The sequence below is a fragment of the Metopolophium dirhodum genome, chromosome 9, assembly GCF_019925205.1.
Source record: "Metopolophium dirhodum isolate CAU chromosome 9, ASM1992520v1, whole genome shotgun sequence".
Lineage (NCBI taxonomy): Eukaryota > Metazoa > Arthropoda > Insecta > Hemiptera > Aphididae > Metopolophium > Metopolophium dirhodum.
Window position 1 is genome coordinate 32,600,670 of NC_083568.1, and position 14,654 is coordinate 32,615,323.

The window sequence follows — 14,654 nt, forward strand, 5'->3', positions numbered from 1 at the left end:
AAACATCATCAAATTATTAAAATAATATTTAAACATGGATTTATATTTACATTCATGAAGAGTTTATAATATAATAAAATTATTTAAAACAAATTGTTAACATCATACAAATTATGTCTTAGTGTCTATAACTTCTGCTTTTTTTTCACTTTCATTGTATGTTTTCATATACTTTTTCAACTCTGTTGTAGCTCTGTTTATCCTAAAACAGTGAATTAAAATTTATAAAAATTAAAATAATTAGCCACATTTATTTTTGTAATTTTGATTGAACATTTTTTATATAAATTGATTTAGTGGGACTAATATGAATAATTGTGCAGTAGGTTGATTATATGCAAATTGCAATAACCGGTGAATGTTCCAGTTTAACCTGCCATTGTTTGCATGCGAGAATTTCTCACACTCATGTTTTAAATAGAGAACCACTGGGATCATTCATTATTATATTTTCATTTAATTCTTAGTACCTTATCATGAATTATTTAAAAACAGATTTATAAAAAACACTTATCATTTGTTAAGGAAAATATTATATTGTATTTCAAATCCAACTAGTTTATAAAAAACATACAATCTTATCCTCCATTATATAATACAACTACTATTAAAGTATATAAGAAAAAATCCTACTACAATATTTTCCAAACTCAGAATCAATAAAAACAACAAAATACATATAGATTATTTTTATACTTTAGGCTAAGTTTTTTGCTGGAAGAATTTGGCTGCTGCAGTTGCCAAAACCAATTCTGTATCCGTTTCCTTGACAAAATCCTGATAATGTTACTTCATCGCCGTCTTCAAAAAATTTCAACTTTCTTTCACCTAGGTCTACAAATATTTTTCCTCCGCGAGTTCTCTCTATCAAACAAGCACGCTGTTCTTCTTCAGGACCACTAATTGTTCCAGATGACAATAAATCGCCTGGTTGTAAATTGCAGCCATTAATGGTATGATGAGCGATTTGTTGTAATGGAGTCCAGTACATATACTTATAGTTGGTGTTACAGATTGAATGAGTTTGCTGTGATTTTTGATCACGGACACTTGCGTTTAAATTGATGTCAAAATTGTACTTAATGTCATGCAGTAAATACTTCAACGGCGTTGGATCTTGTTTAAAGTTATCCGTTTTGAATTCTTCTAAAGCTTCCATTGTCACTATCCAGGGTGAAATGGTTGTAATAAAATTTTTTGAAAGGATTGGCCCGAGAAAATATGATTCCCATTTCTGTGTGTCTCTGGCACTCCAATCGTTCAATAAAACCATACCAAATATGTGATCTGAAGCTTTATTGGTTGGTATTGGTTCACCCAAAGAATTCAATGAACCCCCCACAAAAAATGCCACTTCTAGTTCATAGTCTAACATTTCTGTAGGACCAAATGTCACTTGTCCGTCTTTTAAATACTGGCTATTTGGTCGAACAACTGGTGTACCGGATATTCTAATTGATGATGCTCGACCATGATATGCAATTGGCATATTTTTCCAATTATCTGCTATAGGTTTATTAGGTGTCATGAGGGAACCGCAATTGTAAGCGTGATAATATGATGAAAAAAAATCAGTAAAATCACCTATTGTAGTGGGCAAATGCATTTTGACTTCATTTTGATCCCAAAATACACCGTTTTCCAAATTCCCGCAATTCTCAATGCTTAAGTAAGATTGAATCGACTTACGAGCTTGGGACCACGTGTTCTTATTTGAAGCCATTAAACTTTGAAGCGATGGCTGTTGAAATACTTCACATAAAGGATGGTCAAAAACATTTTTGGAGTATTTTAAATCCAGAATTTTATCACCAATAGCAACTCCTATTCGATGTGTTGAATCGTCGACAGTTGAAAATACACCATATGGTAAATTTTCTATTGGAAAATGTGATTCGCTAGAGTATGGTATATAACTTTTCATAGGCATATTGACACAACTTAGTAATATTGGAAAAATATTAAAAATTTTGACACTGATCAAACACTGACCACTGAATACTGATTACTGATTAGAGATAACTGTTTTATTTTCTTATAAAGGAAGTTTCTTATCATTACATAACCTAGATTGGTTTACTAGAATAAAAAACTTAACCTGAGGTCAATATTTACAATCTATGTTTTCAACAATTTTTTTTAAATTTTAGCGGTTTAAATATTTATTTTTTTATGTTAATATTACAATGAATATTGAATTAGGTATTTTGTTGTGTTTAATTACATAATAATATCATATACTTAAGTACAGTGTTAATTTTATAAATCTATGTAACCTCTAATAAAGGTTAAATAAATATATTTAATAGATTATAAATTAATATCTAAATATTAGACATGTGTGGTTTTTAAAATATTTTCTCTACAAAATAAAGTACCCATCTCCTCCGATTAGATGATTCATATATTTTTGAGATGTTTAATACTTAATATTCATTTTTTTTACTACTAACCTACCTTATTACCTAATCTTTATCTTGGCATAATTTAATGAGTTTTCTAATACTTACAAAAGTATGTCCTTGCCAAATTCTTCTAGGAATTCAACTTTGCGTTGCGCAAAAATAACTTGTTGTTCGACTTCGATGGACTTCATGGTTAAGATGCTATCAATCAGTTTGACTACAGCTGAAATATTCATAGGATTGTCGCTCATTTTGATTTCAATTAATTGTAACAGCAGACGACTACTTTTTTGAACATTCTATAAAACACAATGAAAAAATGTTTTATAAACGAATTAATATTCAACAATTAATATACAAACATTTATTTTTTCTACTTCAGCCAACAAAATTTCAGAAGCTCGATCAGTATTGTGTAATATCTAAAATGGTAATATTTATATGAATATTGAATAATATTGTTTATTACAGTTGTTTTTGTTTTATTCTTACTTTCCAAACAAATCGAGCATATTTAATTGTCAATAGGATAGAAGTTAATGAAGAGTTTGCTGTACTTATGTAATGTTCATATAACTCGCATACTCTATCATTACAATTTCTTCGTCTTTCCAAATTAATCCTTCTTTGGATTATTAACTTTTTGTCTGGGGACACACTGTCTAACATATCTAGAATTTGAGCAGCCTTATCATATTGTCCTATAGCAATGAAAACAATTTATTAAAAAAATATACATGAAATTTAAAATGTTTATATAACAGGATATTATACAAAAAGTAGTTACCATTATTTTCTAAATGTAGAGCCCACGTTAAGTTAATACCAGGCTTATTCTTATGGTGAACAGTGCATGCTCTAATGTATATGTCCTCTATACGGTCTTTAACTTCATGGTCATCGGATTCAAGACTCTCTAAATAACTTACATACTATAAGGAAAATCATTAATTAATATTTATAAATGGAAATTAGTCTGTTTAAAATAATTATTACCTTAGTCCAAAATTCTTCATAAAGAGCACAAGCAATTAAACATCTTTCAAATAACACCACAATTCGTTTGTATGAACCATGGCCAATTTCAAATTCTAAATATTCTTTCCAGTTTCTAATTTGAGATCTTTCTAAAGGTTTTACATGAAAGTATGGCCGTTTAATCTAAAACATAAAGAAAAATTAAACTAGTGTTCAATAAGTAAAGTAAACAATGTCTAGAACTGACCATTTCTTCATAGGGTAATCGTAATGCAACCATTTCTGCTGTGTGCTTATGTATTACTATACGTGATGCAATCATTTTCTCTTTCATTAAATTTTCTTCCTTGGTACGCTGAAAAAGTAAAATCAACATAAAAATATTAATCTTTTGAGAGACAAAATTAATTTCATAGATTACTTGTTCCATAGGATCTGCCATGTCATCAGAGTCAGAACCAGAATCAATTTTTCTACCATGGGTTTTTTTAGCATCAGCTTCCTTAATCTCAGCTAATACTTCTTTTCTTAACTCCAAAAATTTAACAGCCTCCAATATTTTGTTTTTAGGATACTTTTTAACATAATCTTTAAAACTAAAAAAAAAAAAAAGTAAAAATAAAAATAAAAATTCTATATGTTGTAAAAATACTACCATTCAAAATTATTTAAAAATCCATGAGTGGGGGTAGCAATTAGGCGTTCATAAATATCCGTAACTCTTGAATATTGTTTGCATTCCAATTCAAACTTAATGTAATGATCCCATAATCGATCCGATCTTAAACAATTGATTTCACCATTATTTCTATCATTTTTGAAAGAGCTAATTTAAAAATTTACCTAAATTCAATTCCACAAGCTTCAACTGCCCTTTCAAATTGTTCCCTTATCATATCTTCATCGTCTGGATATGCTGATTTCATATAACCCATATAATGAATCCATAAGTCAACACTCAATGGTATAGCTTTTAAGCCACGATCAAATACCTGTGCACAATTTAAAATAAACTGAATAAAATATTAATAATTTTGTGTTCACTTAAATATTATATATTCATGCCTTTAACAAAAGGATTTAAATCTGTGTTTATCTAATACATGTACAAAATAACCTTATGACTAGTTTTATAAATCACCGCTTACCCAAAAGATATCCAAAACAGCTCTTGGCGTGTGTCGCAATGCCGCATTATGTTTTCTTATCATTAAATTAAATTTAACAAATATTCAACACAATTAATAAAAAAAATAATAATAACTTAAGTCGTAATACCTAATAATAATAACAATGATTCATCTTAATTACTTAATTGTAATATAAAATATATAAATTTAATACATAATTATTTGTATTACACCTAATGATTATTTAAAACCATGCCATATCATTTTATTAACAAATACAGTATACAAATTAATGATATTTAAGAGTCAAATAAATAAATTTTTCACGCTTTTTAGTGAAATTCGTGCTTTTTTTGGGCCACGGTGGAGCGTGCAGTGTTTTGTGCTTTATCCAGCAGCAACCTGATGAAAAATATCTAGACTAAAATCATGTTATATAGTTATAAAGAAATCTTTGAAGAATTTTTACTAAGAGGGAAATATATTTTGGGCAAAGGATAAAATCAATCACAACACCTGAAAAGTTGAGATATTTTAAGTATCATACAAAAACATTAACAATAGTAAAAAAAAAAACAAGTATAACTTTAATATTTTTTTAAGCAAAATGTTTAAAAACTAAAATTATGTTAAATAACTGTTAGCTTGGTTTGGATGACACGTGTAATGTATGTTTGAGTGGTGTTGCTGTTTTTGAAAATAAAACTTGAGCTATTATTAAGATGTAGAAACTTCAGACTGAATTAAATCCATGACAAACTTAAATGCATCTTCATCTTCATATCAGGAAACATATTTAATTTTAATATATAACTTATTAACTTTTTTTATTATTAATCAGTATAAATGTAAACACTAACCGAATAGTTATTACTTATTACAATTATCAATGGTTATAGTAGGAGATATAAGGTTTATAAAATAACAATCAGAAAGTACATCATTTTATGGTAAACAGTTATTTGTGTTTTGAACAGTAATTATTATAAATGTTACATTGTATACATTTTAAATGTTCATAATAAAATTATTAACGACCAACAATCTATGGTCATAAAAATATATGCTTGAGCATCTTGAATACTTCTCTCTTTATGGTGATTAACACAAATAAACAACAGTACAATTTTCACATTAGAAAAACTTAATTTTATACATTGTGAGTCATTGTATTAATTAAAATTTTTTTATCAATCAAGTTTAATATATTTACTTATTACTATATCTTATATATTATATACATTTAAAAAATATATACATGTTATTAACTATAAAACTATAATATAATTTAACATTTAAGTTCATTTAAAAATCAATATGATCTTCTTCTTATTGGTATTTTTATTTATTCTTAACGGTATTATCAATCACAACACAAACGAGTAAAAAAATGAATAATTTCAAATTATTCAAAATAACAATGTTGTATAACTGACAGCAATAATACTGATGGGAACAAAAATTTTAATTTAATTATGTATCCCACATTACTCCCAAACAGTATTCAACTTTCTACAACCATTGTAGTTATTTATTTTCGGATTTTTAAGAATTATATATGGAATTGTCTGTCATCCATTCAATTAATAAAATAAAAATGTTAACTCACTTTTTCGCAGTTTTCTTTTGTTCCATTTTTTCTTTCGTAGTCTGCATATTTTCTCCAATAACCATAACAATATGGATATAAATCTAAAAAGGCATCATAAGCTTCACGTGCAGCTTCAATATTTTTCTGAAGACAATAAAAATAATTAATCCAAATTATACAAGTAACTTGATTAAATAAATATATGATGAACTTTATAAATGTACCGCTCCATCAACATATTGTAATAAGTAGGTCCAACCAATAAAGTCAGATGGATCATCACGCACAGTTTGCCAAAACTTATCAAGTTCTCTAAGTTTTTTGGATTCCTTTTCTTTATCAATCTAACAAAATTAATTAATATTCAAGTTTACAAGTAATATAGAAGTATAAAATAATAATCCATTTTAATTATGAACGTACAGTTTTTGATCTTTTCTTCAATGAACTATCCTTGCTTGATCTTTCTTTGCTTGGTGTTCTTGAACGTTTTTTATCAACTCTTTTTGAATCTTCTTTCCTTGATCGATCTTTGGACTTAGAATCTAGAAAATACAATGGTAAAGTATACAAAAATATTTAGTAATAATGAATATTTAAACAAAAATGTACAGTAGTAAAGCCTACACTATGCCTAAACTCTCACATTATATGTTTTTTAGTCCTTTACAAGTGTTGGGTTGTTAAAAATATTTAATAATCAATTAAAGGTAAATACTATATAGTAAATAGTATATTACTAAATAATATTCTATTTGACATCGATTACAAGAACTAACAGATACAACCTCTAGATTACTATAATAACTGTGACACGCTTTGTACTTTTTTTATATTATCAGTTGAACACACATATTTTAGATTTCCAACAGAGCAATATTACAATGATTACATAACTGTTTTTACTATTACTATTATTATTATTATCATTATTTATTTTTATTTCTTTTGTGTTTACCATCACGTTTGGAGCAAATGCTTAAATGCTTCAACTTTGGGGGTGTTTTTTGGTAGTAGATTGAATCTAGTTAGTACTTTTTTATTTTTTTTTTTGAGAGGTGAAATTAGGAGCCAAATACTCAAACAATAAAATTCCCAAGTCCTTTTACAATAATTGGGAAGAACTAATAAATCAACGGAACAACAGGACTATGTATTTATTGGACACCAGTTTTAAAGTCTTTTTCGTTTTTTTTGTAATTTGAAAATAAGTAATTGTCAAAACTATGTTTTCAACAAATATTTATATTAGCATATTTTAGACATGACCATCATTGTATTTCATGATTTAATTCAAATTTAACACATCCATTATGGTGACCTACTCAATGCAAGGTACACTTAAAACTACGATACAGCAAAACAGCTCTCGATTTTTTTTTTATAATTTATGATTCAAATGTTACTAGTCAGTTATGAGAAAGTTTAAATAATTCACTTAATATTTAAAATATGATCATTAAATTGACTAGTTTATTTATATCGGAGGCTTAAGAGCCAAACATATTAACTCTCATATATGTTTGGGTATCTAGTCTCCACATTATATTATATACATATAATTGATCTAGATTTCAAAAATGTATTGGTTGTATAATAATATAATAGACCTGTTGTACTAACTGGTACTGACTGGCCATATCTATAAGATAGCAGTATTAGTTACCGGTCAAACATAGAGCAGTCGTATGGCCTTTAAGAAGACATGATACCCGCATGTGTTGTCTCCGTCTTACAAGTGCGTAACATAGCAAATTCTACGCTCAGCAGAACACGTGTAGCACCATTAGTTTGAAAATTGGAGTGAATTGACCTCTTATAAAATTTAAAGATAAAATTATTATCTAGGCAAACTCATGGGCTTTTTATTATATTTTAATTTTAAAGCGAGCTATGAGTATTTTAAAATTGTTAATTGTTTGTACAATTAAGATGTACAAACATCTTACAACTTAGTACTCATAACTCGCTTAAAAATTAAAATATAATAAAAAGCCTATGAGTTTGGCTAGATAATAATCTTAACTTTAAATTTTATAAGAGGTCAATTCACTCTATTTTTCAAACTAACAGAGTCACACATATTTTGCTGAGCATAAAATTTGCTGTGTTATGCACTTGTAATTCGTCTTACAAGTGCATAACACACTTCGCCGACAACACATGCGGGTATCACGTCCTCTTAATAATATATATAGCAAATAATAATAACTGGCGCCTGGCATTGATAATATACTACAATATTATAGTGAAGTCTACGGAAAATCTGTGATGCAGTCACAAGTCACACACTCACAGACAAGAACCGCACCAAGGCGTATTTATCAAATAGACACATTGGCCGCACTATCTCTAACCACTGTGTACTAAGCAGGTTAAAATATCGATACAAAATCCATGGTACATTCAAAATTGCATAATACAAAATAATTTCTATTATGTTTTTAAAATATTTATAGTAGTTAACAACTTTTTATTTAATCTATAAATGTTAAATTAATTTAACATTTACTCTACCAAACAAATACTATGAAGATCAATTTTTAAATTTCTTATAACTTTAATTAACGTTTCAGAAAATTTGCCAAATAACGTTGTTATCACTGACTAAAAATAATACATGTCCCATTAACACAATATCAAATTTCTATAAATGACATTTATCTTTACTTTACCTACAATTAAATGTCACAACATATATATTTTATATAAAAATTACCTGATTTCTTATCATATTTTTTCTTATTGCTTTCTTTTTCTTTTGTTTCTTTTTTAATTTTTTTGGTATCTTTTTCATACTTATCTTTATCATTAGCATTTGTCGCTTCAACTTCTATTTTATTATCATCCTACATAAATATTAAATGTAATAATATTTTACATAAAAGAAGATGTACAAAATTAAAAACATACTTCATCACTATCACCAGCTACTTCGTCACAAACAATCATTTCAGATAATTCTAGCTCTTCTTTACCATCTTCAGAATTATTTTGGCTGTCTTTAAACTCAAGATGATTGTCATCTTCATCACTTTTTTTCTCTTCATTTCCATTTTCATTTTTCATGGCTACTGAGTTATCTTCTAATTCATTTATATTTTTAAGCTAAAAAATATAATATATTATTTTAATATACTAAAATATACAGATATTATTTTTGTATTCAATACACTTCTAAGAATCCCAAAACTTCAACAAATACTTTAGTTATAATTATTTTGATTTGATAGAATTTTTAATTACTTATAGATATTTAATAACTATTTTATTCTTAGTTTATTTAACATGATGGGTGGAAGGCCAATTAAAATACAATACAGTATTTTGTAATTACATTCTGCAACAATATACATATGAATATATAGGATTAAAAAGAAAAAGAAATTGTAATTTGGTTAAAGCAACATAATCAATTAAAGTAGGAGTTATATAAATATAACATTTTGAGTTCACTAGTGTCTTGAAAATCTCTGTTAGTTAAATTTATACATACATTTCAGATTTAAATCTAACTTTTAAAATAGGCTTACAATTTTAATTTTTAGATATGCACATTGCACAAGATAAAAGGATTAGGTACAAATTAAAATGTACACTATTTCCTTAGATTATAAGACAATTACGATTGCACTAAGTTAAATTGTGCCCATAAAAAATATACCGGGTGATTCTTTTATCAAACAACGCTCAATATTTCAAAATATTTTCAAAAAAATTTACACTTTTTGAAATAATGAGTGTTGTTTGATAAAAGAATCACCCGGTATAGTGTTCTTGTATAATTGAAAATCAGTATACCTACATAACTCTAAGTAATAACATACCTCATTTTCATTTTTAAGATCAGCTAAACCATTTGACTCTTGTGTTTTGTTATCTGTTCCATTTGAATTTTTTTTTTCCATTTTCATCTAGTGATTAAAACATAATATAATAAAATAGGTAATTAAATATAACTATATTAATATATATACATATTAATGGTTATGACTAAAGACCGGATTTATATTCTCTTAAAATACCTAAAATATGATGCTAATATTTTCTATAAAAAACCTTCAAATATTCTCATTATATTCTCTTAAAAATTTAAAAAAATATGCTAAAACATACAAAAAAAAAACAAAAATATGAAAAAATAATCAACAACAATCATTTATTTGCTTTAATATGCATTTTTTTCAACATCATTTTAATAGTGAGGTACTAAGTAGGTATTAAAATGTGCGTATTCTAATGGAATACTACTGCACTTAAGTAAAAGTTGGAAATTATAAAAAAAAAAAATTGTAAATGTTCAAAAAAAATTTTTCTGGGTACCGTAATATTAAAATTAAAAACAAATTTTTTCTTACAATTTACGAAATATTCCAAACTATGCTAAATGGGTTAAATATTCTCTAACCCATAAATCATTTTCAAATATGCAAAAAAAACTTTTTCTACGCATTCAGAATTGAACAAATCATCCACATTTTTAACTCTCATTAGACTACATAGACCCAGTAACAATATGTATAAACATATAAATCCGGTCTTTAGTTATGACATAATTCTAAATATCTGTAAATAACTAATAAGATATTTTTCAAAAATGAAAAAATTACTATACTAAAATAAAATAACTGTATATTTTTGTAAAAGCAAACATTAATTTTAAAAATGTATACACTATGCAATTTTTTTTTAAATCGCCTTATTATATAACAGATTTTATATTATAATATATTAAATAGTTTAGCATCGTAGATATCATTTTTTAATGTAGTTATAAATAATTTTAATTTTTTAATTTTAAAACTAGTTTTAACCTAACATTTGATTTATACAATTACTTTGAATGAATGTTAACCCTTTCACTGCTACACTATTTATCCACTGCAACCTGTGTATGCTATGTAAAAAATGATATTTTATTTTAATTTAGAGATCTATATAATGCAATTAGTTAATTAATAATGTGGGACGTAATAGTACGTTTGAAGCAGTGAATGGTGTAAATGTTTTGGACGTAAATACTTAATAGTACATCTGGAGCAGTGAAAGGGTTAATTCAATATACAATATGTTAACATAATGCAATGCATGTGTTTAAAATAAAAATATAACATTAATTACAATAGTAAAGTAGTATTGAGTACAATAGTACTGAATTTAAAAGTGCATATAAAAATTAATTTTCTTATGTTTTAAAATAGATTTAGTCAAGTTGTGTATAAAATATTATTCACATATTTATCAAAAAACAAGGGAGAGGGCATAAGCAGCATTTTAAAACGGTGTGATGACATACCAAGTTATTCATAAATTGAAGGTAATGAAAAAGATTTTTACTAAAATTGGATTAACATTAGTTCAAATTTAAATATGTATAAATATTCACTCCAGTGGTTTACCTAAATTCTTAATACACTAATTTAAATAATGTATTGTTAATGTACATTTTTGAATCTTTTAAATAATCATAATAAATGTTCTTTCATTAACACACAAAATAAATAAAAACATTATATAAATTATAATATATATATATATAATAAATTATATAATAATTTACTATGAGTTGGATTTTATTAAAAGCGTAACACCTAATATTTTCAATAACTCAAGGTTTTATTAAACCACTAGCTATAGTTCTTGAATAATTTATTTTTTACCAAAAGGCATGAACAACAACCAAAGTATAATAGAGAATCATCAGATGTCATAATGAAAATAAGTTTATAATAATAATTATATCAATAGATTTAAACAAAAAAAAAATAAATATGAAGTAGGTATTAATTACAAACCTTTAATTCTTTTTCTTCAGCAGCCACAGAAGAAATTAGTTTTTCCAAATCATCATAGACGTTTTCAGTATGAACAGGTTTTTCAGTGAAGTTTTCAGAGTTGGATGACATTATCTTGAAATAAATTTAAATTAAAGTCAACAATATTCCTTAAATGATTTAAAACAGTTATAAATTCTAAATTAGCAGTTTACTATCTAGGGATGTATTATTACTTCTTTCAAATTGTCGGGAGTCTTGAGGATGAAATGTAATCAATATTCAATAGTTACAATATGTATTGTATTTTTACTCTATATGCGTGACACATATTATAATACAAAACTGAAATTCGTAATTCTGAAAACTATAACAAGATAAATTTCAGAAATATACACAAGGTTTCATTATTTGGTCGAAAAAAACTAACATTTAAAATCACATCTGTATAGGCACTAGGCGGCGAGTGACATTAAAATGTTCTTATAAATACAGGCAAGTGTCAACGAAATTATAAACTATAAATATTAAGATTATATTAAAATGCAAAACTACAAACACTTAAATTTAAAACTAAAAACGAAAAAGATTAATGGCAATATATAATAATGCTTTTAGTGTTATTTGCTTACTGCTTAAGCATAAATATTAAATAGTGCATTGATAAGCAGTATGATGTAGTTGATAATATCGCCATTTTGACTTTTGAGAGTACACAACACAATATTTTTTCCAGGAAATACATTTTTTCCATGACTTGAACATTTTAGATTTTGAGCGGAGCAATGAACGTATATTATATATTGATTTTACAATGATGTGGTGATATTTTTACCCAACAAAAACCTAACATTGAAAAAAGGCCAAGTTCCAAACTACCTCCCAAAAAAGTCGGCCTATCAAATTGGTGAAATTTACATTGTGGCCAAGTTCGCTAATTCATAACCTCACCAGTCACTACACTCATACATTAAAGTAATGTAGATACCACTACTATGATTCGCTGTCTTTTTTGAGAAGAAATCTAAACCTTTTTTCTGAGTTCTCTTTCCCCATCGGCCATCGCCCACGTAGGTTATGAGTGAGTACATTCGATATAATGATGTATTATGCTGGCCAAGTGTTAAACATTACAAATAAAAGAGGAGTGTAGTTCTGTAGGAGTGCAGTGAGGTTATGCCCCCAACTCTGAATTAAGAGATAGCAGACTTGGCCACAATGTAGATTTCACTACTTTGATAAGCCGACTTTTTTTGGGAGGGAGTTTGAAACTTGGCCTTTTTTCACCATTATGTTTTTGTTGGGATATCATATTATCATTTATTTTCAATAAATTGGTATACCAATTTTTGCGGGTTTCAGCATCGTAGTCGACGTGTTATTCTTTTTATCTATTTTATTTTTTTATATTTTTTTTTATATGTCGTAAATTTTCTCTTGTAAGACCGTTTGGGTCTCTGTTGAGGAGCTGAAAGATTGGACTTTGAGCGTTGTCAATACCAGACAAAGATAGCCAAGTACGATCTTTTATTTTTCGTCGCCGAGACTTTTTAGATAGAATAGTTGTTAATGCTGGCCTATAGTTTTTACAAAGTTCTTAAACGGTTATATTCAACAATGGCTATTTCGGTAACTCCTTCTTTGTATTATACAAAATAATGATAATTCAGTGATAATAATTCCATTCAGTTCATAAGAGTATGTAATTTTCCATCAATATATTCTTATGACGTTATCACGTAAAATTATCGTCCGTAAACCGACCACCGACGAATATTATTAAAATATTCTGTATTTGAATAATTATATTATATTTTGTATTTAAATAAAATAAATTTACGAAAACATTATTATGTTTTATAAATATATATATATAAGTCAACTACAAACAATTTCTTATTACCATATTGTAACGCTGTATGAAAGAAAACATTTATGCGTGCTAAGCGCGCCACTTCATACGTTTAGAAATAAACTCTCTAAAGCGCCATTAATTTTGAAAAAATTTCAATGTAACCAAAAAACCTACCTTTGTGCCAGATTTCACGTTTTCACCTATACGGGAAGTGTCTTATAATTTTGATGATGAGTCAGTCAGTCAATAACAATATTGCAAATTTTGAAATTCTCCCATTTTGAAATGGCACAATATTAAGGGCTCATTTTCTTACAGCGTCCTAAACTACTCGAGATTAATCTGTGTTTTAAATTTCAAAAATTTATCTTAGGAGGAGACAGAAATATATGGGTTAGAAACCTGGGCGAATTGGTTCGTGTAAAGATACACTGGCATTTCTGAAACTTGGCCTGGCGCACTGCTGTGCTCTCAGATAATTATTATTTTTATTTGTGTCTGTCACCTTTTGGGACAGTAAAAATATAATTGCTTCGACTTTATTCAAAAATCAACAGCATCCACGGCCGGATTTAGGGGGGGGGGGCATTGGGCCTGGGCCCCCCACAAGATTTTATTAATAAGAGGCCCCCACAAAATAAATACCTTTTGCACTTTTGCAGTAAAGTTGTCAACCTTATATGGGCCTTTTGGGGGCCTACAACCTTAAATCCGGTTCTGACAGCATATATTCTGGTAGGACAGTGAATCTACTTTGAAGCTTAGGTTAATCTACTTGGTACTTTGGAGGATCAAAAGAAAAAAAATTCCAAATAGTTTTCAAGAGCGTGAGGAAGAACAAACAAAGCATTTAGGAACAACTAAGATTTTAACTCAAAACCAGTTTTTGAATAAAATCGATTTTGTTTATTAATGTAACTC

The 14,654-nt window shown here is 27.2% G+C and overlaps 2 protein-coding genes across 3 annotated transcripts; both read right to left on the minus strand.

Annotated features, from left to right (window-relative positions):
- Positions 1-51: 51 nt before the first annotated feature.
- LOC132952961 (pre-mRNA-processing factor 39) lies at positions 52-12,529 on the minus strand. Of its 2 annotated transcripts, none has more exons than XM_061025493.1 (19): positions 12,309-12,529; positions 12,115-12,245; positions 11,900-12,013; positions 9,932-10,018; positions 9,018-9,212; positions 8,824-8,953; positions 6,528-6,649; positions 6,329-6,448; positions 6,123-6,248; positions 4,227-4,375; positions 4,039-4,164; positions 3,805-3,979; positions 3,631-3,738; positions 3,402-3,566; positions 3,193-3,337; positions 2,898-3,106; positions 2,768-2,827; positions 2,511-2,704; positions 52-202 (listed from the first exon to the last, which is right to left on the minus strand). In XM_061025493.1, the coding sequence occupies exons 3-19, from the start codon at positions 12,008-12,010 to the stop codon at positions 112-114; spliced, it is 2,313 nt and encodes a 770-aa protein (XP_060881476.1). In that variant the 5' UTR covers positions 12,011-12,013; positions 12,115-12,245; positions 12,309-12,529; the 3' UTR covers positions 52-111. The 2 variants fall into 2 exon arrangements, with proteins under 2 accessions (XP_060881476.1, XP_060881477.1); XM_061025494.1 differs by having other exon boundaries at positions 11,900-12,048.
- On the minus strand, positions 517-2,486 carry LOC132952962 (fumarylacetoacetase). Its single transcript, XM_061025495.1, has one exon. It carries the CDS (start codon positions 1,928-1,930, stop codon positions 698-700), a length of 1,233 nt encoding a protein of 410 aa, XP_060881478.1. The 5' UTR covers positions 1,931-2,486; the 3' UTR covers positions 517-697.
- Positions 12,530-14,654: the final 2,125 nt, after the last annotated feature.